The following is a 23,151-nucleotide window of genomic DNA, read 5'->3' on the forward strand; positions in this document are numbered from 1 at the left end:
AATTTAGTGTATGACATCCTTTTCTTCTGGAATAAAGCATTTTTTTGGTGTTGAGAGACACAAGCTGGGATAAATACACCATGAACCATTAATATTATTATAAAACCAGTAAGTGTTTGCTTAACTAAAAGAACATTGGCTATTATTATCTATTTGATGCAGAATCCTACTGGGCTATATGAAGATAAAGCTTAGTTCCCTGTTAGGCAACAAGTTGTAGCTGTGTAATCCTGAAGAATTATTGCAGTTTAGAAAATATTGAGATGTCTGACAGCAGTAGTTCAGTAAAAGGTAGAAAATAAATTAGTTTGTCCATACCCAGGAAGGAATGTTGCCATACCTCCTAGGTGACATGTGTGTCTGGACTTAACAAATGCTGCAGGTCAAAACCAGTGCAGTGAGTTCTGCTTGCAACTCTGCTATGCCTTGTTCTCATGATTGGTCTCTTTCATGAAGAAGCTTTTTAACCAGGGGACAGGTGTGAAATAATGTCTGCAGCTTGTGTGAAGATAAGACTCAAATCCTGTGAATTATTTTAGCAGAATTACATGTTAGAACACAGTTGGCTGTGCCAACCTTGCAGTTTACAATAAAGCCTATTTTATAATCTTCTTGATTACTTACTTTTTCTAAAGTTTAGACAGAAAATCTTAATTGCCCTTATTGTACCAGAGTAATTAAATTGAAGTCAGACAGACAAAAATATAATAAGATCATATGGCTAAACATCATACATTCAATGTTAAAACCAACTGTCACTGCTGCCCTTTTGCTGCAGTTTCTGCTTTCGAGTATTTTAGTGTTTTGAGTATTTCTCAGCATCTCACTGAGAGATGTGTTGGCATAACTATTGTAGCACTGGTTTACTGAGCACCTGGGGAGGAACAGAATAGAAACTTAGGAAGCCAGCACTGCTAATGAGGAAGAAAATACCTTGTTGTATTGTCAGTAAACCACTTAAAGACCTGCACACAGCTGTGTGGTTTCTGTTAGTAACTGTATGAACCCTGCTGATACTACTCACTGTCTTGACAGAATTACAGGGAGAATGGATTGCATTTTTACTGTTTTTTTATGGATTAGGAGAAGGAAAGGGAGGATAATTGGAAGCATTGCAATAAATGAGAACGTCTTCAAGTCTTTCACTAGGTAAAATCGTTGCTGTTCATTGGCAATGATGGCAAAGCCTCCTATGTGGTTTTCTGACATTACTGATAATAAATGGCCATGGCAACTATAGAATAGTACTGGAGTCAATATCTGTCTGCATGTACTTGTTATAATCTGTATATCTAATCAGTCTTAAGTGTCTCTCCAGAAGCATGTAAGTACGGGTTTGCGTGTCTCGGTGTGCCAGGAGCGCCGACAGGACTGGGGGAGTTGGGGAGTGGCGGGGTGTGCGGGGGTACAGCGCCACCTGCCGGGGAACCTCCGGCCTGGGCAGCGCACTTCGGGTGCGACCGTCCACTCTTGAGCTCAGGGCTTTGCAGAGAGAGCATTTGCAGAGAAATACACCTCCTTCAACCTGAGCGAGGCTGAGTTCTGGAAATATTTTCTCAGGTTTTCATTTCACTTTTTTATTTATAGGAACATCATTTGCAGCGGGCTATCTCAGCACAACAAGTCTATGGAGAGAAGAGGGATAACATGGTTATACCAGTTCCAGAAGCAGAAAGTAATATTGCATACTATGAATCTATATATCCTGGAGAATTTAAAATGCCAAAGCAGCTGATTCACATACAGCGTAAGTAAAGTAACTCATTCATTGAAGTTTACATTGAGTCTGCTTTCTCCACACAGCAGCTGATGGAAGGAGAGGACACAGTCTTAAGCTGTGCCAAGGGTTGGATGTTAGGAAAAAGTTTTCTACAGAAAGAGTGATAAAGTAGAATTGTCTGCCCCGGGAGGTGGTAGAGTCACCATCCCTGGATGTGTTTAAATAAAGATTGGATATGGCACTCGGTGCCATGGTTCAATTGAGGTGTTAGGGCTTGGGTTGGACGTGATCTTGAAGGTCTCTTCCAACCTTGTGATTATGTGAGAATTTAATTTTGCTAGTAGTTAAGACATTATTCATAAATATCTGTTGAGCTCCCCTCAAGACTGATTCCTGAGAATTAATTTTTTCAACATAGTGTTGAAAAATAGTTGAGAAATACTACTTGCTAAAGAAGTATGTTTAATTCTTGTTCAGTATTAACAGTTTGGAGGGAAATTTAGATTTGTCACAAATCTGCTTAAAGAGGAAAATACATAATGCATATCGAAGAAACAGAATACCTGTCCCTGAAGCATCTCCAGGATAAAATGGCAGTAGAGTAGATTCGGGAGCCAACCAGAAATGACAATAGCAGTAGAAGTATTTGACTATGCCTGGTGCAAGTATTCTACGTCTTAAAAGCAGATGGGGTTTGATATCACTGATTTGTTGTGGTTTTATTTTTGTTGGAAGATAGCAGCTATTTGCTATGGACATGACCCTTCATGTGAGCACCACGTTACTTCAGATAACTTCGGAAAAAATTATGAAAAATACAGTCTGTTGCAGAATTCTGTTGTACGGTGTAACGAACAGAATTGAAAAAGCAGTATCTGTGCTATGTGAACATATCTCATGCCTAATTAACTGTGGTTAAATGCTAGACTTGTATGTCATTCTGAGCCTCAGTAATGGCTTAAAATATTTGAATTGTAGAACAGTGTGGGTTGGAAGGGACCTTTAAAGATCACCTAGGTCCAAGCTCCCTGCAGTGAGGGGAGTTCAGCTTCATCAAGTTGCTCAGAGCCTGATCCAGCCTGACTGTGAATGTTCCCAGGTATGGGCATCCACCAGTTTTCAGGCAGCCTGTTACAGTGTTTCACCACCCTCATTGTAAAAAAGTACTTCCTTCCTACTACCAGTCTTCCATGCTGATATTAAGGTTATACTCTTCATTCTTATTTTCCTTATCTAGCTGTTCTAACAGCAGGAATTGTGAATTTTAAGCTAGATATGTATTCCATCTATTTATTTATTAAAACTAGATATGTGTTTTCATATGTGCATTTGGAAAGAAATTTGTCTCTTACCAACCACAGCAGTTTAAATGAAGCATGAGAACCAGGGAGTCATGTTTCAAATGCAGTGATGTGTTTTCGTAGGATACCATGGAAAGCAGTTGTTTGCATTCTGCAAGACATTACTTGTATTTGGAGATACTTTGCTACACGGGGTAGATCATGCTGGGCCAGTGTAGTCTGACTCATCTACATCACAAAAAACATTGATGAGAATATGTTAAGATCATTGTAATACAGTCTGCACATGCTTTGTTAGGAGTACCTTTGATTATGTTTGGGCTGAAATCTGAACTGCTGATCATATAATACACAAAACTCCAGGATGCTTGGCAGCATTGAAGATTTTAATGGATCTAAAAAGCTCTTACTGAAGCAGTGAGGCAGTAAGCTATTAGTTGGTTTGACCACTAGTAAGTTTTCATTGGTTAAGAAAACCATAACAAGTAGATGTCAACTTTTATGCCTAATTTTTAACGGTAATTTTTTTTCAAGAAAAAAAACCTCAATGTCTACATCCATGTGGAAGTAGCATTATTACAACATTCAAACCAATGTTTTTCTCTTGAGAAGTGTGGTGTGTGCTGTGGATGCTATTAGAACAAGACATTTTTGTAATAAAACTAACTTTGAACTTTCACTGTATCATTTAGCTTTTAGTTTGGATGCTGAGCAGCCAGATTATGACTTGGATTCAGAAGATGAGATCTTTGTGAATAAGTTGAAGAAAAGAATGGACATCTCTCCTTTGCAATTTGAGGAGATGATAGACAGACTAGAAAAGGGCAGCGGTCAGCAGGTACAATGGTACTTTGAATAAAGAATTTGAAATACATGCTCTATGCATTACTGTATGAAAGTGACATGCTGGGTTTTACATTTAGCCAGTCAGCCTGCAAGAGGCCAAGCTGTTGCTGAAGGAAGATGATGAATTGATCAGAGAAGTATATGAGTACTGGATTAAAAAGAGGAAAAATTGTCGAGGTCCTTCACTTATTCCAGCGGTGAAGCAGGAAAAACGAGATGGTTCCAGCACAAATGACCCTTATGTTGCTTTTAGAAGACGAACGGAAAAGATGCAGACACGAAAAGTAAGTGTATCAGTGCCTCCCTCAGCTTTTCTTTTCATTCTTCCTCTTTCCAAAAGTTGCTTATATAAAGAAAGAAATAATGATGTACTACAACAGAATAAAAAATTGAATGTTCTCTTTTTAATTTGCTAGGGCAAAAAACATAAAACAGCTTTAGTTGCACTATTAAATGAAAGTTTATATTCACTTTTTTGCTAAATTTACTGTTAAACCTGCTTAGGGTGTTGGCAAGCTGTGTATCATTGATAACATGCACATGCTTCTCTTTGGTTTAGCATGTGACTTGTCTTTTTTAAATATGCCTGAATATTTATAACTTACTTTATTCAGATTATTTAACTTAAATGATGTGAGGAAACACATGTTTTATATATCTACAGAATCGAAAAAATGATGAAGCTTCTTATGAGAAGATGCTAAAGCTGCGTCGAGATCTGAGTCGTGCAGTAACCATCCTGGAGATGATAAAAAGGAGGGAAAAAAGCAAGAGAGAGTTGCTGCATTTAACACTGGAAATTATGGAAAAGAGGTAATGTTTATTGAAAATTTGCTGCAGAAAGCTTTGAAAACTACTTTATATTTGGATTACTGCAAAAATTTGAACATTGGGAGATTTTTAAAATAAGTTCAGACTCTTTTACATGTACAGGATAGGCAAATATGAATATGCTATGGAGAAAAAATAAAACATTAGAAAGTTGCTTATTAAGGGAGAGTTATTGTCATATTAAGCTACATTGTTTTATTACATATGTAGATACTTTCAAGCTTAGGTATCTACTCTGTATATTATACCAGAAGAGAGATCATAGTTTCAATCAAAGTCATTTGAAATTGTGTGTTAAGTATGTAGATGAAGGAAGTCCCAGCTATTTTTAAGGCAAATTTCAATCATTTCCATTCTTCTTTGATTCAATGATCTCTATTATTTGTGTATCTAATAGCCTCTTGAGGAAAATGAGCACTTCATGCAGTATTAAGTGTGAGAGTCATCTCCAGCTAGTGCTTCTTTTGCCATCCTGTTGATTGTCTGTGTTGTGGCCCAAATGCTTTGCCAAGTGTCACTTTCCCAGTTGACTGAGGCTCACAGTTGTAGTGTGGAGTTGTACTTTAGGTTGATACTTAGAATCTGAATAGACTTTTCTAGCCTAAATGTCCATGCTTGAAAATAAATGTTCTGAGTCAGTACCTTAAAACTGCAGAAATGACTTCTTAGTCTGTGTTTTTAGGGAGACAAGCTGAACTGGCTCTACCAGGGCACTTCTTTTAAGCCCCGAGCATATTCAGCAGAAAGAAAGGGGAGAGAAATCATGAAGATTTTTCCAGTTGCTTTTTAAAGAAAATAAGCCACTGGATAGAGGAAAGACTCAAATACCTCCCTCGGCATTTGTCACAGGACTTGAAATGTAATGTTTTGTGGATCTGCTTATTGAAAGTCCTCTGCAACACAGAAGAAGGAGGAATAATGAAAAAGGCATTATATTTCACTGTTTAAAACTTTTTGAATGATAAATTCTTTAAATAGTACCAGTCCTCAGGGAAAGGGATGGGTAACCCTCTCCTTTTCTTTACAGTATTACCTTTTAGAGATGCTTTAAGGGGTAGTTGTCCATTTTTATCTGTCAACATTATTCACTGCAATGAATTTTCTGTGTTATTCATCTTCTTTTCTCGACTAATATTTTCTGCACTTCTTGCTGATATACTGGATATCCCTTTTACCCCAAGTTGCAAGCATTGATTTGTTTATCTCAATTTTTTTACCAGATGGATATTGCACTCCAACAAATAAAATTTATTCTGATTTCAGGTATAATTTGGGTGACTACAGTGGAGAGATCATGTCTGAAGTCATGGCACAGCGGCAGCCGCTTAAACCCACCTATGCTATTCCCATTATTCCTGTGACTAACAGCAGTTCTTTTAAACACCAAGAAGCTATGGAACTGAAAGAATATAAAGTTAAAGTAAGTCATATTAAAGTTAAAGTAAGTCATGTCAATAACTGAGTTACTGTTCGTGCTGTGAAGTGTACAAAATACACCATTTTAGGATTGGAGGAGGGAGGAAGCTTTTTGGAACTGACAATAGGGTAGCAAAGCTGCAAGTGAAATAAAATGGCATTGTTCAGTTGGAGTTTCGAGGATAACAGATTACCAGCATTCCTCAAGATAGAAATAAAGGAAGTGCAGACAAACTACAGATAAAAGGACACATGCAAATGTGTTCTTATTCAGGAGGAGGGAAACATTTCTCTTTACTACTGTCCATAAAGTTGGGATGTCCTGAACAAAACTGTGTTTGTTATCATTAGGCATTGTACGAAGATAGAACTAATGATGTAAATACCGTGCATTGTTCTAAGCTATGTAGTTAATTTAATATGGAGGGTTTGGGTTTGTTTTGTTTCTGAAATATGATCCATTGATAATTCTGCCCTGCTGTGTATCTTTGTTTCATATTTAAGTAAAATATCAAATAATCTTATTTGATTTAGACACCTGACAAGTACTTTTTTCCCTGCAGGCTTTAATTTTGTGTCATACAAACCATAGCTACAGTGCAAACAACTGAGCATGTTAAATAGGTCAGGTGACACAGGATAAATGCTGAGATAAAATTTGAATTTTAAACAAAGGCAACTTGTAACTGAAGAATATCCAGAGGCTGTTCTGAATTGGACAAGGTGGCTTTAATCAGTGAATTCTTCCACTTGTAGTAAAGCATTGTCCTTGTGATTGCTGGTGTGTACTTGCTTATCAGTGATGTTGGATCAGTGCAGTGTCCCACAGTTTGGAAACTTGGGAAATACTCTTAAACTTGACTTTGCACAGTATAGCGAAACATGTTTAATTTTTAGAGACTTTGCAAGATTATAGGTATCTTCGAGAAGTTTATTTTTGCCTTTAGAGCATTGCTTGGTACTTAGTAATACCCTGACACTGCATAAATGGCTATCAATTAAAAATGCTAGGAAATAAAGAAGGTGCCTCATAGAGATCATGATACATATTTTGGTCTCTTTCTCCAAAGTAGTACTGTTACCTTAACTGCTACTGAGTTACCTACCACAGACTGAGCAAACAGTGCTTGATTCTGTGTTGTCTGTTCAATGTTTCAGTTACTGGAAATGAAATTCAGACACTCTGAAATGAATGCATGTTTTATTGGGAACATGGTAGAGAGATGAGTTCATGTCATTAACTTGCTTACATAGGAGTTTACTCTTTTAATGTAATTTTCTTCTGTGTGTAATTTTGCACTGCTTTCATTTTTCTTGCAGCAAGATAAACCTGATGTTATTAGACCCAAAAGAAAGTATGAGAAGAAGCCAAAAGTCTTACCTTCGTCCGCTGCTGCTACTCCTCAACAGACAAGTCCTGCTGCACTGCCAGTCTTTAATGCTAAAGATTTGAATCAGTATGATTTTCCTAGCTCAGATGATGAACCTCTTTCCCAGGTAGGACCTCTAGTGTTTTATGCTGCTCTTTGGGAAAGAGCAGAAGTAAAACTCAGAAATTTTCTAATACCTTTCCTCATACACCACTCTTACCCCATCCTCTCTTCAAAGGTTTTGTCTGGTTCTTCGGAGGCTGAGGAGGAAAATGATCCCGATGGTCCTTTTGCCTTCCGTAGGAAAGCAGGCTGTCAGTACTATGCTGTAAGTAGATTTCCTTGTGCATTGTAAGACAGTGTCATTATGTGAAAACATCTCATGTTTAATTGTTTAAAATTATTTTAAGCCTCATTTAGATCAACCTGGCAACTGGCCTTGGAGTAGCCCTAAGGAGGGAAGATTAGGAGATGTGCGTTACAGATACTGCTTAACCACCCTCACTGTACCCCAGAGGTGTATTGGGTTTGCACGAAGACGGGTTGGCCGTGGTGGAAGGTAAGTGCTGTGTAATTGTTGCTGTTTTTAAAGAGAAAATTAAATTGGTAAGATTTAAAGAAGATTGGTAATTGGTAAGATGCAAAGAAGAACAAAGTCTTTTAAAAACCCAAAAATGAAAAAAAATTGAGACATCACAGGGAGATTAGCTTGGCTTATGTCTCCATTTTTGTTTGGCACTAGTGGAAGCTGTTTTAGTAATGTTTTCTTAAATAGTTCTCGGAGTTTTCTGTTGCTTACACTCCCATTTTTGGCATGAAAATGCATGTATATCTTCAGTTGTGATTGGTTTGTTTTTAAATTTTTTGCATAGCTACCCTCAAATAGTAGCATTTCAAGATAGCAAAAATTGTATTTTGCAAAAAATGCTTTTCAGAGTTTAGACAGTATTGGGTGATTTTGGGAGCGATGCTTAGAAATCATATTAACTGTTAAATTCCAAACATTTTGAAAAATATCAAATAATTACTTATTTCAGGCATTTTTCTTTTAAGAATCTTTACTGAAAACAATTTATAAATGGTTGAGTGTGTAAGTATGTGATAACTTTAAGAAAATAGTACATTTGTATTAAATTTTTATTAAAAGTAAGGGTGTGATTTGCACTTCAAATTTATGCTTAGCACCTCTTCACATATTTTTAGTAAGCCAGCTTGGCCAATCAGCAAAATTAGAATGAGATCTGATGGTTCTTACTGGGTGGTTTACAAGGGGATTTGGATGTTAATGTGTGACATCCCTACTGTTTTCAGATGGTTGTAGGTATAGTCAGTATATATGGGAGTAAGGCTTTTGAAATGAAGTTACTTTAGAAGGGCATAATAATAATTTTTACTTAAGCAGTGTTATTCTCTAGGTCTTTTTGTTTTAATTCTCTGCTGTTGAAGTGTCTTTAATAAAAACGTGATGTTTTACCTCAGCACTTCTTCAGACAGTAGAAGCTAGAATATACCTAAATACTTACTGTGAAGTAATAGGTGGTCATGCATTGTGTCAGGGGAGTGTGTATGTGTGTGTTGGCTTGTTCTATAAAACTTTTGTGTTGCTTTTTTTATCCTTTTGTCATCCAGAAGCACACATGTTAAATGGACTACTTTCTTGGTGCTTTCTTGCCGCTGTTTAATTGTGCATTGTTCTCCTGGTTCTAGGGTGCTACTAGACAGAGCGCATTCGGACTACGATAGTGCGTTTCATCAGCTGGATTTGGAAAGGTTTTCCTCATCGCAACACTCTTCAATCAGTCAATTTGCCAATACCTCAGAAACAAATACCTCGGACAAATCTTTCTCAAAAGACCTCAGTCAGATACTAGTCAATATCAAATCATGTAGATGGCGGCATTTTAGGCCTCGGACACCATCCCTACATGACAGTGACAATGATGAACTCTCCTGTAGGAAATTATACAGGGGTTTAAATCGAACAGGCACAGCACAACCCGGGACCCAGACATGCAGTACCTCTATACAAAGTAAAAGTAGCAGTGGTTCAGCACATATTGGTATGTTCATTTTAACAAACTTGCTTCTAGAAGTTTTAAACTTATGTCAGAAAATCCAGAATATCATTAGGTCATCTATATTTTACATTGTGGTCTATTTTGATGGTAACAGCCTATCTTCAAGTGTATCTTCTTTTGCTACATTGAATTTATTCACGTTTTTTGCTAATGGTAGTGTACTGCATCTGAGATTTATAAAACTGATACAATGGTATGTAATTACAATTCTAGAAACATAAAAGTTGAAACAACAGTATTGTGTAGGGTTTAAGTTCACTGAATATTTGGATTTTTTGAAATTAAAAATACATTAATTGAAATGTTGATATAAATATTATGTACCACATTTTTTTCTAGTACAAGATCTGGCAGTGATGGGAAATGTTTAGGTAAAATGTTTGCATTTAGAGTCCCAGCATGCTATGAATTCTTACTTGAACTTCAATGAACATAAATCCCATTTCCCAGCCAAGAAGTATCTAGCCCAGTCTCACTGATACATCTGCTTATGCTTAGCAAAACTCTTGCACTAATCACCTCTACATCTTGTCAGCAAGTGGCAGATTACATCTTACAGAACCTAATTACAGATTTGAGGATCTGACTCTGAAACAATGTGATGTGTTAGTGGTTTTTAATTGGAACACTATTGGATAGCATCACACTTGCTTCTTACTGGAAGTCTTGTATTTACATGGTTATAATGGAACTTACCTACTCATAAAAATTCATGAGTTACTTACTGTAAATGTCATCTTTTTATAGAAGGTTAAAGTGACATTATTTTTTATATAAAACAACCTTAGAAGTTCACCATGGTTTTGTAAGGAGTCTCTAGAATCATATTTTCCTTGCCATTTTGAATTATGGCTTTGGAAATCAATCAGAAAACCTGAATAATGTAGGAGTGTGATGAGCAGAGATGTATATACCTAATAAACTAAGCAAGTTGTGGGTTGTTTTGGTGATTTGCTTTAAAGACTGTTACACTAGTTATCAGATAACTTTAATCTTCTGTTTGCCACTATATTATATGCCTTCCCTGCTGTATCATGTTTTGAGGTTTTTTCCTGAAAATAGTTTTTCCTTGCATTTGTAGAGTTAGTGAGCAGCTGTGTTTGCTGCTTTATTTCATGCTTCCTCTCCATGCTGTCCTAGAAGTAGGTCCTTGCCCCCATACCCCTTTCTTCTTTCATGATTCTTCTTGCTGGAAATGTACTAGGGCTAAAACTGATGGTTCTTCTGGTTTGTGATCTTAGTGTGGCTTTTGGTGTTTAAATTCTGCTCTTTCACTGGCTTAAATCAGTAAAACAAGTCCAGAAGTGAAGGAGGGCATTCTCTGCCTGGTGGCCAGGCTGAACTGTGATAAATGGTAGCCAGATGAGTGAAAACAAAACCAATGTTGTTGAATAGACTGTAAATACACTGCAAAGTATTCATTGGCAGTGCGTTACATTTGAAAGTCACATAGACTTGAAAAATTGGCTGATGGAGTTTAAAGCTCATGTCTGTGTGTGTGTATGTAAAAATAAACACACACACACATCCTTTTAGAGTGTTTTTTCCCCTGGAATAGATTGTAAGGATATTTATCTGCATCATTTAGGAATTAAATGGAATTATTTATGTTGATGAGTCCCATAGAAGGTTTTAATTGTGTGGTTGCATATTGAAGCCTGTGGGAAAGTCATACATACTAGTGTAAGTACCTGGTATAATACATTCATTTGTGCTTGGAATTCTGTGGAGATGATTCAGTATGTGTAAAAAATATTTAAGTGTTCCAAGCTTTTCAAAATACAAATGTGGAGTTTAGTTTCATCATTTTGCTAGGATTTGATACAGAAATTAAATGTTCAATAAAAAAATACAGCTGTCTGAATTCATAGGTATACTTTAAATTGGTTACCAGAGTCTTTGGATAGTCACTTGTTATTAACATAACCCGGTAGATTGTATCCATATAATTATTTATAATATTAATTGTGATTCTTGTGGCACTGGAGTGTATATAAGTCTGTGTTTGTGTGGTGTGCTGCTGATCACCTTTTCAGGTGTAAGTGTTTGTAAGGAGCACAATCTGCTCCATCTTGGTACCAGTGTGGTTTTAGTGGGTTTTTTTTCCATTTTCTAAAAGGATTCTGTGAGATACATTGTCTATACAGATCACAGGGGTGTTTGCACATCTAGTGTGTGACTTATTCAGAGCTGCCTGTCAGTGGGGCTGCAGCTGCTGAATTCTGTCTTTGTTCTTTCGTAGCCAATACTGTAAAGAACCTCAGGTATCTAACAGTCATACTGACATTTTTGTAGTAGTTGCTGTTGCAGCGTAACAACCCTGTGGGGTTTCCCTGTTGCTTTTTCTTAGTTGTTTTTAAAGCTGGGAGTTTGTCGGTGTGGATGTTTTAGATCCGTTTCTCTTTGCCTTTTAGGTTTTTGAAGTGGCATTTGGTCTTTTGTCAGAAAACACTTAGTAATACATCTGTATTTTTAAGTCATATTATCCTTTCACTGCTATTGTAAGTTATGGTGAAACTGTATTACTTTTTTTGAAGATATTCATTCTGGGATTCTGTAGTGATCAACAGAGGTGGTCATGTTGCCATGTTTATTATGTGCCATCACATGGGTCCTACTTGGGCTTTTTCGGCCTTGAATGATGCAGACATGCTGCTGACATGGGACAACTGCTGTGGAAAGTACTTTTCTCGGGCCTGTTATATGTGGCCAGCAGGGCCATGAAGTTGAGATGGTATCTTAGGTTTTCTGTTAATGAGAGGATGTGTTACAAAAGCTGTGCTGTAACATACAGATCTGGCTACAGGGAGCCTTGATTTTCCTCCTGAAGATCAGAGAGGTTTCCCCAGAGCTAGGCATTTTATAAACATTTTGAAGTGCCTTTGATCCTGAAGAAATGCAATTTATTCTGCTTCTGGCTTTCAGAGTGCTCAGTATTAAAGACTTGTGGAAGTTGTTGCATTGAGATTTTGTGTGTAAACTGAGAAGGGGTGTCTTAAAATCCCTTACAAGTTACCTGAACACTTGTGGTGTGCTGAAGGCTAGACTTCAGCAGCAGGAGCAAGTGACTGAGTAGCATCACTTGTGTAGAAGGTAGTTCTTTCTGATCTTACTGAAGAATTATGAAAAAGTATCCTTTGCCCTCTTGCAAGAAGAGCTGATTAAAAGGTCTTAAGACATGTTATTCAGAACACCACTACAAAGGAAGCAAGAACATTAAAGCATTATTTTTGTGGAGAATTAACCTGTTCAGCAGCAGAATTACTTCAGTAAAGGAGCCTGTATTGCTGACAGTGTCAGGTTTCTCAGTCATAATCCTCAGAGATGGAGTGTACAGTAGGTATGAGTATTGAGCTGAAGTGTTTGTGTCCCCTGATTGATTTGGTTCTGTCAGGCAAATAGCAGTCTTTGACCTGCATCACTTAAGAGACTCTGCTCTCTGCTGGAGACTTTCTATTAAATATGTTGCGTTCACATTTTTGAATGCTTGGATCTTGTAAACAAAAGTTAGAGACACTTAAAGCTGCACACATGCATCATTCCCTTTCAGCCTTGTGTTTAGCAACCAGAGCAGAGATACTTATCACTAGTGAAGTATTAGAGTGCTGGTTCCCAGGCTCTGCTAAGAGCAGGCAACAGTCTTGAATTCTCTTCTTTTCTGTCTTCATCACCCAGAAGCTGGATCATTTTGAAAACAGTGTGTAAAAGCTGGCAAGGCTAAAGAGGCTGGCAGTTGACTGAAGCCTGCTCAACTGAGTTGAGAAATCACTCTTTGAGAAGAAGCCTTACTGAAAACTGTTAGGTTTTGTTTTTGGGACTGTATATATGAAATATATATACTGTATATATGAAACACTGTTTGTATCCAGAATACATCCAAATGCCTTGTATTTTCTTGTAAACTAGACTTCAGGTGATGTGATGCAAATTGTGCATTGCTGTTCAGTAACTCCTACTGTGGGAGTTTCATAGAAATAACATTTTCCCCAGTAAACTTGCATGCTTTTTCTGGACCTCTTAATGCTTTTTAAAAGCAGTTTTACATGCTTGGGGATCTAGCAGGGTAGTGAGCTGTGCTTCCATTTCCCAAATATGTAATGTTGGTTGATGGATCTGTACTTGTTCAGCCTGGAGAAGAGAAGAGAGGCTTTGAGGTGACCTAGTTGGGACCTTCCAGTATCTGAAAGGAGCCTACAAGAAAGATGGAGAGGGACTTTTTACAAGAGCATGTAGTGACAGGGCAAGGGGGGGAAATTGATTAAAACTGAAAGAGAGTAGGTTTAGATTAGAAGAAATTCTTAGGAAGAAATTAGGAAGAAATTCTTTACTGTGAGGATGGTGAGGCACTGGAACAGGTTACCCAGAGAAGTTGTGGAAGCCCCATCCACAACTTCCATGAGCTTCCATTCCGGGAAGCCCCTGGAAGTGTTCAAGGCCAGATTGGATGGGGCTTCGAACCTGCTTTAGGGGAAGGTATCCTGCCCCATGGCAGAGGGTTTGGATGATCTAGATGATCTTTAAGGTCCCTTCCAACCCAAACCACTCTGGTTCTATACTGTTTTTTCATGTTGTTATTAAGGTGTTATACCTGAAGCCATATTTTAGACAACCTTTTCCCAGAAAGAAACAGGAGAAAGCTGCTCAATCCTTGTGGCAATTCCTTGTAGCAATGTAGAAGGACTTGTCCGTGTCTTTCATGCCATCACTGGCTGTGTTTAGAAGTTTTTATTTAACCCTTGTATCTGTAATATTCTCAACACTGCTCTGTGATACTGTTTTCCCTTTTTTGAAATGCTTCTTTCACATTACAGGATAAACGTGGTGATGAAAAATACTGAAATTTGTAATGGCCACTTCCATTGATCATTGGAATTTAATAGTCTTGGTCCATCTGTGGCTGAGCTGTTGAGATCCTAGTTGAAAAGCAATGGCCTCAAGAGTTAACAGATGTTTATAGCCCATCCTAAACTTAGTTGAAGGAGGAAATATTAAAAGGAAAAGCTTCTTTAGTCTGGAAAATGTGACTGTGGATGTGGGAAGAGACAGTACTCCTTAAAACACCTGAGCACTTCCAGAGAATTCAAGACTTTGTCGTCTTACTAGATTTTCTCATTCACTTTCAATTCAGTTGGAGTAAAACTTTGCTCCAAAGTGGAGGATCTCTGGGCTTGTGGAGCTGTAACATTTTGCATCCCATGCAAGGATGGTCACATTTGTAACTGCAGTGAATTGTGTGTACCCTAACTGGCATGTGGCATTTTGGTGGAAACTCATTTTAAGAATAATGGGCAGACAAATAAAAGTACATAGGAAGTTTTCTAGCTTTCATTCAATAGCTAGGAAAAAATCCTTATTAATGATTTTCTGTCTGTCTTCTGCTACCAAGTAAGGAGTGCATATATAGACCTCATATCTAATTTATAATCTCTCCAGTTCTGATATTAGGAGTTTCACACTTAAGTTCTGTTGGGCTGAAATAAAATACTGTAGTAGTAATAATCAAGGGCATAATGGTTCATGTTCTCATAGTGTGTAATAATGCCATGTTTAAGTAAAACCAATCTTGAACTTCTTTTCAGAAAGTGAAACATCTTTGGGCCTGGTGCATCAAATACTAAATCACACTGATGGCTCTAAGTCTCTCCAATCTTCTGAATTCACTGGTGAGAACTTGCTATACAGTAGACAATCTTTAACCAGGCAGTGTAAGCCAGATAACATCTCTCATAAGATAGGGGTTTACAAATGTGATGTTCTGGATTACTTAGCATTGTGATTGATGTTTGCTTTGCATGCACTTTGGCATTAGTAACCACTAACTGTTGTCTTATACAGCAGGGATGTGATGCTCTCATATATTTCCCTTAAGAAGTCATTTTAACATGATGTATCATCTTTCCACACACTTTAGCAGTTCTCTAGTTTATTGAATTTCTGAAAAAGTTTGGAAGCTTTAGCTAAGTGAACTTTCTTCTGATCAAAACTGCCTTTTTAATGGTTATCACCTTCACTGAAAGGATCACAGAATCTAGTATTCTATAAATGGATTAGAGAAATTATTTGAACCTAATGTAGTCTTAATGTTTCCATTTCCCCACTGAAATATCATTTCTGCTCTTGAGAACAGATACTTAACTTGTTATGAAACAGCTTTTAAGCTACTGTAATTTAAGTATCTAATTCTTAAGATGTTTAACAGGACTGAAACACTTGTCAAAAAGTTTAATTATGCTGTTTGAGTCTCTCAGTATTAATTTTTTTTTTTAATTTTATTAAAGAAGAAAAAAGCTTACCTAGCTAAGATGATCTTGTGTTACCTCCACAAAGCTTGCTCAGTTTGCCTGGTAAATCTAGTGAGCATCTTCCATTCCAGAAATGGAAAGGAATGCCAGTAGAGGGACCAGGAGCTTACACATGGATTTTCTGCTTTCTGGGGTATGCTCCCTGGTTTATTTTGTTTTTGGTGTTTTGGGGTTTTTTTTAGGAAACTGGTTATTGTTGTCAACTTAAGGTCTGTATTTTCCTTCTTGAGGGAAGCAAAGTAACAAGTGAATGACCTCACAGTAAAACTTGCAGCAGTAGTCGGGAGCGGAAGCTGTGGCTGTTGATCATACAAAGGCCCATCTGTTCATACAGATGGCACAGCCAGCCCCCCCACAGACAATCACTTGTCACTGGTTTTGGCCACTTCTGGCAAGAACTTGTGTTTTCAGAGAAGCTAAATGTGAGCTCCAGCATTGTAAGGCTAGTACATGTTAAATGCTGTGGTACAATCAGTGAGCACTGTTACAATATTTATATTGCAGTGTGAAACTGCTGCAAACTATGGATCTTTGAAAAGTCCATTGACAGTATCACTGTTACTCTGTGCTCTGAAAAGCAATACCTGCTGGGTATCACCATCCCATAGAATTTTGTTGATGTGTAAACAGAATCATGCAATTGAAAAATGATATTCAGTGGCTTAGTTCAAGCAAAAAATAGATATGTCATTATCCCAAAGAGTGCAAAGTCTCATAGACGTGATTGTAGGAAAACACATTCATAGTGCATTGTGCAATAGCTCAGTTTTTAATAAGACAGGATTTGTAGCTGTCATTAAGGAGATACTGAGTCATTTATCCTGTCAGTCAGTATCAGTAATGTACAGGGTTTCGTTCCTTCTACTCATAGCTGAAAACTCCTGAAGTTTTTTCTTCTACCTTCCATTCCTTTTCCAGTCTGTAAGCCAAAAACATTTCCTTGCTACCAAAGTACAGCACCAATACAGTTGCAGAATATTTCTGTGTGTTGTCCCAAGCTGTTAAATGAGCAGGGTAACAGCATAACATCATATACGGACTTCAAATCTGGAGGTTGTCTCAGCTGAAATGTTACCACTTGATACAGTGTGCTGCAAACAAACAAGAATCATTTGTATAGCCAAGTCTCCTGGTAAAGAGTTGCCCATCTTATGATAACCATTTTGAGATGTGAATAACTTCAGGCGGAGCTGTGCTTAAAGTTTTCTCATGTTTAAGGTTAGAAAAGGAGTTGGGCTAGGTTAACTTAAGAGTCAAGTGACTTGCATAAATTACTGAAGGTGTCATGGAAAGTATGTAGAAGTTTTGTGGCAAGATACAGCTGTTGGCTGTGAAAGACAGTTGAGATATTCTGAAATTGTAATATTCTTATTTATTGTGTATTAGTAGTGGTAGTTGAGATTTCCTCCATTACCCATCACTGTGCAATAGTTCTGTGTAGTGGATGAAACTGGGTGTTTCATCACTGTTTAATTTGGTAAATCCTGCACTATTAAATAGTCATTACTGTGTGATGGAACCATGACCACTGAGGTTAGAGCATGCTGTCTGAGAAGAGTCTGTAAGCACTGCATCCTTATTTGGGGCTGCTGAGGCAAGGGCCTGTCTTAAAATCTCGTGTCATCTTTAAACACTGAATGTTATTTTTTGTCCCCTTTTTTAAACCTCAAGCTGTTTGGCTTTTTGTTGCTTTACTAATGTTATTAAAAGCCTTGAAGGTCTCCAGTAATGTCAGGAATCTGTAACTTTGTGTAGTGTTGTGTAGCAATACTCTCTTGAGTTACCAGAAATATGGATACTGATTTAATGTTCAGAAAAGGTCTGGGCTTGCTACTTGCCTGCTCATTTTTTTCCAGGCAGATAATGAGCAGTGTATGACAAAAAGAGAATGACATTAATTTTTTCTACTTCTTCTCCATATACCATTTTTCTTTTGACACACATGAAAAATTTTCAGCTGTGTCCTTTCTCTTTTTTATAACAAAAATGAGAAGAGAGAATAAAATGTTTGGAAGAAGGTTTTTAGGGATACTCACTGCTTTTTTTAGATGGACTGATGTTAACAAGATACTGAGTTTGGCACCCATCCAGTTGCGTCAATGCTACATTGCAACAAGCAGAAAGTATTCTCTGCAAGCCACGTAACACATTAATAGCAGTTATGTTTTCGTGCAGCAGCACATTCTGTTTGAATTGATTCTTTAAAAAAAAAGAAAGCTGAACTTAGACTTGTTCTTTGAGAAGCTCAGGATTGTACCTGCAGATGTGGAGGCACACCTCCAGGTACACCTGTGCTACACCTGTGACTTCATTGTGCTGAGCATACGTGATTTCCCTAATTCCAGTCACAGTTGGGTGCCACAGGAAATGAATATGCAAGGTTAAATAGGTGAAAGTACTTTCATATAGAGTACATACAAATGGGTTTTTACATGCATAGGAATGGCAGTTTTCAGAAGCAACTTCTATCTCACAATCAATATGTTTCTTTTTTCAACTGAAATGTAATGTGGATTGTAGTCTGAGAGCAGGAGGGGAAGAAACCCGGTGGTAGTGTTAACAAAATACATGATGGCTTTTAATAGAAGAGGAATAAAGTAATGCTGTCCTAGATTGCAGGTCTTCAAAAGAAATATTGATTTGGATAGTTCACAGTAGTAGCAATGTTCTCATTAAAACCTTCAATGTAGTCTTTCTTGAGCATGGAGAAGGAAGACCTGCCTTACATAGAAGCAATCAATAACCTATTCTAGTACATTAGCATCTGTCTATGGAATGGAAAAGGAATACCAATCAGATTATTTTAGGAGGCTGTAGATTGCAGCAGCCCTTTCTGAGCAGTCTTGCCTTTCTAACCTGGATGCAACTGATTCAGAATTTCACAGTAAACCCTGATAGTGTTGTAAATAGTACTTTGAAATGTCTGTTAGACTTTTATTTTTAATAAGGGAAGCAGCAAAAATGTTGCTGAGTGTTTAACCTAAATTGAAAAAAAACTGAAATTAGTTGTTCTTGAGTGTATTTTTCAGGTACTATTTTTAAATTGAGGAGGAGCAGTTGAAATATAGATGAGGGTGATGGTGGTAGTTGAGTTCTTCTGTCACTTATTTCCTTTGACAGCTGTACAACTTTCCAGAGTGGTGAGAAGCATACAGCTCTAAGGGTCCCAGGCTGTTAAAAATAAAATAGCTGATGTACAATTTCAAAAACAGACATTTTCAAAATGTCACTTCCATAAAGAATAGAGTGCTTCCAGCCATTATTTAGCATAGTGTTTCCTAAACAAACACAGCTCATCTCCATAAGCTTCCTTTGCTGTTGTTGCAAAAGAAACCAGTATTTTGGAGGTGGTTAAACCAACACAGGCGACTGTGTTTACCTCAGCTCTGTTTTATAGCTAGAATCTTAAATATACTTAGGACTTGAAAACTGAAATGAACTACTAACTTCATGTAAATAGGCACAAGTAAGGTGATTATGATGGTGGAAGTTTTAAGCATAGTTCAAGATGGTGGTACAGCATATCCTCTTTTGCCCTTTTCTTCTTTGTCATTCTGTGTGTTGTCTTTGTTTACATCACTTAAGCAATCTATTCCTAAGCAATATATTTACAGTGCTATTCTACAGAATAAAATACTTCGTTCATAGAATCTACTGAGTTGGAAGGGACCCATCAGTATCATCAACTCCAACTCCTGTCCCTGCACAGGACACCATGATAAATCATACCATAAGTAAATAAATTGAACCTTCAATGTCACTGGCACTATGTTAGCTAAATGTATGTTGATTCTAAATTTTAGGGTTTGAAAAAACCAGTATTGTATATCTCTCAGTACCAGGACTGTATATCCATTTTCCTCCCTCTCTTACTGCTGCTCAGCTTTCTACCTATTAATCTTTGTGTGCTAAAACTTTCTTGCTCTAACTTGTGTTGGATGGCAGCTTAAAAAAAAAATCTAAAGGAGTTGTAAATTTTATTTTTTGTTAAAATTGAACAGTCATCTCCTTGAGTATTTGGTCAATTCTAGTTTCTTTGGTTTGAGGTTTTTTGTTGTTCTTTTTTTTTTTTTTTTTTTTAAGTAAGGACATTTATGAGTGAGGTTACTACCTTTAAGATATTCTTCTAGGAATAATTTTAAAATATTGCAGTGTTACCTAACTGTAAGTAATTGTAAGTAATTTGTTGCTTATGGCAATATAAATAAGTGCTACATCCTTACTTGCTCAAAGATGTTACTTAGGAAAAAAGGTGATGTGTATGTAGCAGCTGAGTAAAATTTTATAGCTTCAAGTGTTCAAATCAGAAACTTCTGGTCATAATTTCAGTGCCATTTCTAATACTTACTAGAAGTAGTTTGAACAATATTTGAACACCAAAAAAAGACAAATACACCAGGAAAATGCATGCTCAGCAGTGTGTGCTCTGATGTTTCCAAATATTGCAGCTGTTTATACTGACTTGTTATTCAAGTTTATGCATGAGGTATAATTGATCTTCAGAATCCTGCTGTATCCAGAAGCAGGACATTATTATGGTTTTGATGCAAACATGTTTTCTTCAGGCAACCAAGCCTGAAGGAGTAGATTAACAAAAGAGTCTTAAAATTTTCAGTTTGTGAACAGGACTTAAGTGTGGTAGTGATTTGTTACCAAGCAGTAGTGAACTTCCCCAAAAGCGTGACTTCCAGTGCATTCTTGAAGTATGAGTACTATTTACAGCACGTATTTGGGAACATTTGTACAATCTGAATATAAACTTAAAGGAAAATCTGAAAGGTGTATCTTTTGCAAGGGCATTCAACTTCTAACCTTGATTCAGTTTGTAAGTTGAAAACTGAGACTTCATTTTGTTGTGGAAAAATAAACTAAAACAAAAAATGCTTGCACTGAAGTTAGTAAATGAAATTGTGATTCTGCTGCACCATTGGGCATCCCCTTGTCAATCTGTATGAATTTTGCTTCATCAGTTTTATATCTGTGGGTTAAATGGTTAAAATTCTGCCTGAATTGTGATGCACTGACTACTGAGTCACCTTTCAAAGATTTTAGAGAGAAGGATATAGTTCTGTGAAATTCGGTATTGATGGAGTTACTTGTACATGTGTAGTTACAAACAAAAAAGGTACTGTACAGCAATAGCCTGCACAGTTGTAAGCATGCCCAACTTAATGTTTTCAATTGAAACATAAATCTTAGTTGTAGGCCCTTGCTGCCTTCAGAATGCTTTCAGTGAGGGGTGCATTGCAGTTGCCAAGTTTGGCATATAATCCTATTTCTCTAATATTGCTGATACTGTAGTTTCACAAGGTGAAAACAGTGATGCTAATTCTACCTAATCATTCTTTTTAATCTGTTTTTAAAGAGTTTTTGGTGGGCTGATTGCATTTTGGTTCCTTTCTCCCTCTTCCTTTTTAGTATCTTGAGCTAAATTCAGTTAAGGCCTATATACTGAACAAACAAAAAGAGAAGGTGTTTGGACAAAAATTTCTAGGAGGATGTCAGCCTTTTTGACATAAAGGTGCATTAAGGCTCTTAGGAACTTGTTGTGGTAGTTTTTGGGGGTGGGGGGTTAGGTTTATAAAGTAGATCTGTTTTTATACACAACTCCTACATATTTTGATGTAGTATTTTCTCATTTTATATTTTGTTCAGCATTTACAGCCGAACAATACCAGCAACATCAACAGCAACTGGCACTAATGCAGAAACAGCAGCTTGCACAAATTCATCAACAGCAAGCAAATAGTAATTCCTCTGCCAACACATCACAGGTGAGGGATTTGTCTGTGCTATGATTTATCCCTCATTGTTTCCCACCAGGGTTCATCTCTAATTGTCAACTGTTGCCATAGAACCTTGAAACTAACCAACAGGAAAGTGGCTTTCGCCTGAATCTACATCATAGCCATTCTGTAAAGTGTTTAGAAGGGACACTGCAGGTGAGTGTGGCAGGCGTTGCCTCTGCTCCCTCTTAACCAAAAAAAAAAAAAAAAAAAAAAAGATGGATCAGTCAATTAATGAAATTTTCAAAGCCTTAGAAATAGGAATTGCAGAAATCTCCAGCCATGTCATCATCCTCTTGTCATTGGGGGATTTTCAGAGCAGAATTTCAGTTAATTAAAGCTAACTCATATGTATGTCCTCCATACAGAGCTGTGAAAGTGCCTAATATTTATAAATATGTAGGGAGATTACAGTGGTGATGAACACATGAAAAGGTTCAGAAGTTGTTTGCAATCTGAACCTCCAAGTTGCTGAATTGGGTTTGGAGTTTCATGAAAACAGGTTGACCTGTGAAACAGTGTTGTTACATAGAACTTCAAAAATCAGCTTCTTAGTGTTTTGAATAGTTGTGGGGAATATCATCTTGGTTGTTTTAACAGAGCTAAAAGTGCATGGTAATACAGAAAAATCACTGTTGAGATTTTATCCAGCTTTACCAAATGCTGATGATTTGATCTGAGAGAATGACTGGTCCACAGTTCTGATTTATTGGTGTATTGATGTTTGTTTACTAGGTTTTGTGTAGCTTTAAAATGGGGAGAGTACTGACAGTTTAGAAGCATCAATCACATGTATTTGCCACCATTGTTCTTTTTAGGGTTTTGTTTCCAAGACACTGGATTCTGTTAGTGCTCAATTTGCTGCTTCAGCTTTGGTTACATCAGAACAGCTGATGGGATTCAAAATGAAGGATGATGTGGTGCTTGGAATTGGGGTGAATGGCATTCTTCAGGCCTCAGGTATGCAACTGTTTGACAGAATTTGATTGCATGTTGATTTTTGCAGTGAAGACATGTCTGTTTGGAGTTGAGTGTTTTCTGAAAAATGACCTTACCGATAATTTTTTTTCTCTTGCAGGAGTGTACAAGGGCTTACACCTCAGTAGTACTACACCTACAGCACTTGTCCATACAAGTTCATCATCAACAGCAGGTTCAGCCTTGTTACAGCCTTCAAATATAACGCAGACTTCAAGTTCCCACAGTGCACTGAGTCACCAAGTAACTGCTGCCAATTCTGCAACAACTCAGGTTCTGATTGGGAACAACATTCGATTAACTGTACCCTCATCAGTTGCCACTGTAAACTCTATTACCACGCTCAATGCACGGCATATACCTAGGACTTTAAGTGCTGTTCCATCATCTGCCTTAAAGCTGGCTGCAGCAACAAATTGTCAGGTGCCCAAGGTTCCAGCTTCATCCTCTGTGGATGCAGTACCAAGGTAGGGGTTTTAGATCTGCTTATGTTTTCCCAGTATTAAATATCTGGCTTTAAATT

General features: G+C 37.3%; 1 protein-coding gene across 11 annotated transcripts in view; it reads left to right on the top strand.

The window, feature by feature from the left end:
- EPC1 (enhancer of polycomb homolog 1) overlaps positions 1-23,151 on the top strand; it is a 65,725-nt gene that overhangs the window by 39,529 nt on the left and 3,045 nt on the right. For 5 of the 11 annotated variants that reach the window (XM_054000972.1, XM_054000940.1, XM_054000981.1 and 2 more), the window contains 14 exons: positions 1,588-1,747; positions 3,714-3,859; positions 3,945-4,151; positions 4,532-4,680; positions 5,962-6,118; positions 7,435-7,611; positions 7,723-7,812; positions 7,895-8,043; positions 9,192-9,544; positions 15,142-15,225; positions 21,520-21,638; positions 21,720-21,806; positions 22,469-22,610; positions 22,729-23,095. In XM_054000972.1, the coding sequence (XP_053856947.1) occupies positions 1,648-1,747; positions 3,714-3,859; positions 3,945-4,151; positions 4,532-4,680; positions 5,962-6,118; positions 7,435-7,611; positions 7,723-7,812; positions 7,895-8,043; positions 9,192-9,544; positions 15,142-15,225; positions 21,520-21,638; positions 21,720-21,806; positions 22,469-22,610; positions 22,729-23,095 (2,327 nt within the window). In that variant the 5' untranslated portion in view covers positions 1,588-1,647. Of the gene's footprint in view, positions 1-1,587; positions 1,748-3,713; positions 3,860-3,944; positions 4,152-4,531; positions 4,681-5,961; positions 6,119-7,434; positions 7,612-7,722; positions 7,813-7,894; positions 8,044-9,191; positions 10,172-10,201; positions 11,894-15,141; positions 15,226-21,519; positions 21,639-21,687; positions 21,807-22,468; positions 22,611-22,728; positions 23,096-23,151 lie in introns of those variants that run through there. The other 6 variants (XM_054000955.1, XM_054000948.1, XM_054000963.1 and 3 more) reach the window with 6 other exon arrangements.

This window comes from Vidua macroura, chromosome 1 (genome assembly GCF_024509145.1).
Source record: "Vidua macroura isolate BioBank_ID:100142 chromosome 1, ASM2450914v1, whole genome shotgun sequence".
NCBI lineage: Eukaryota > Metazoa > Chordata > Aves > Passeriformes > Viduidae > Vidua > Vidua macroura.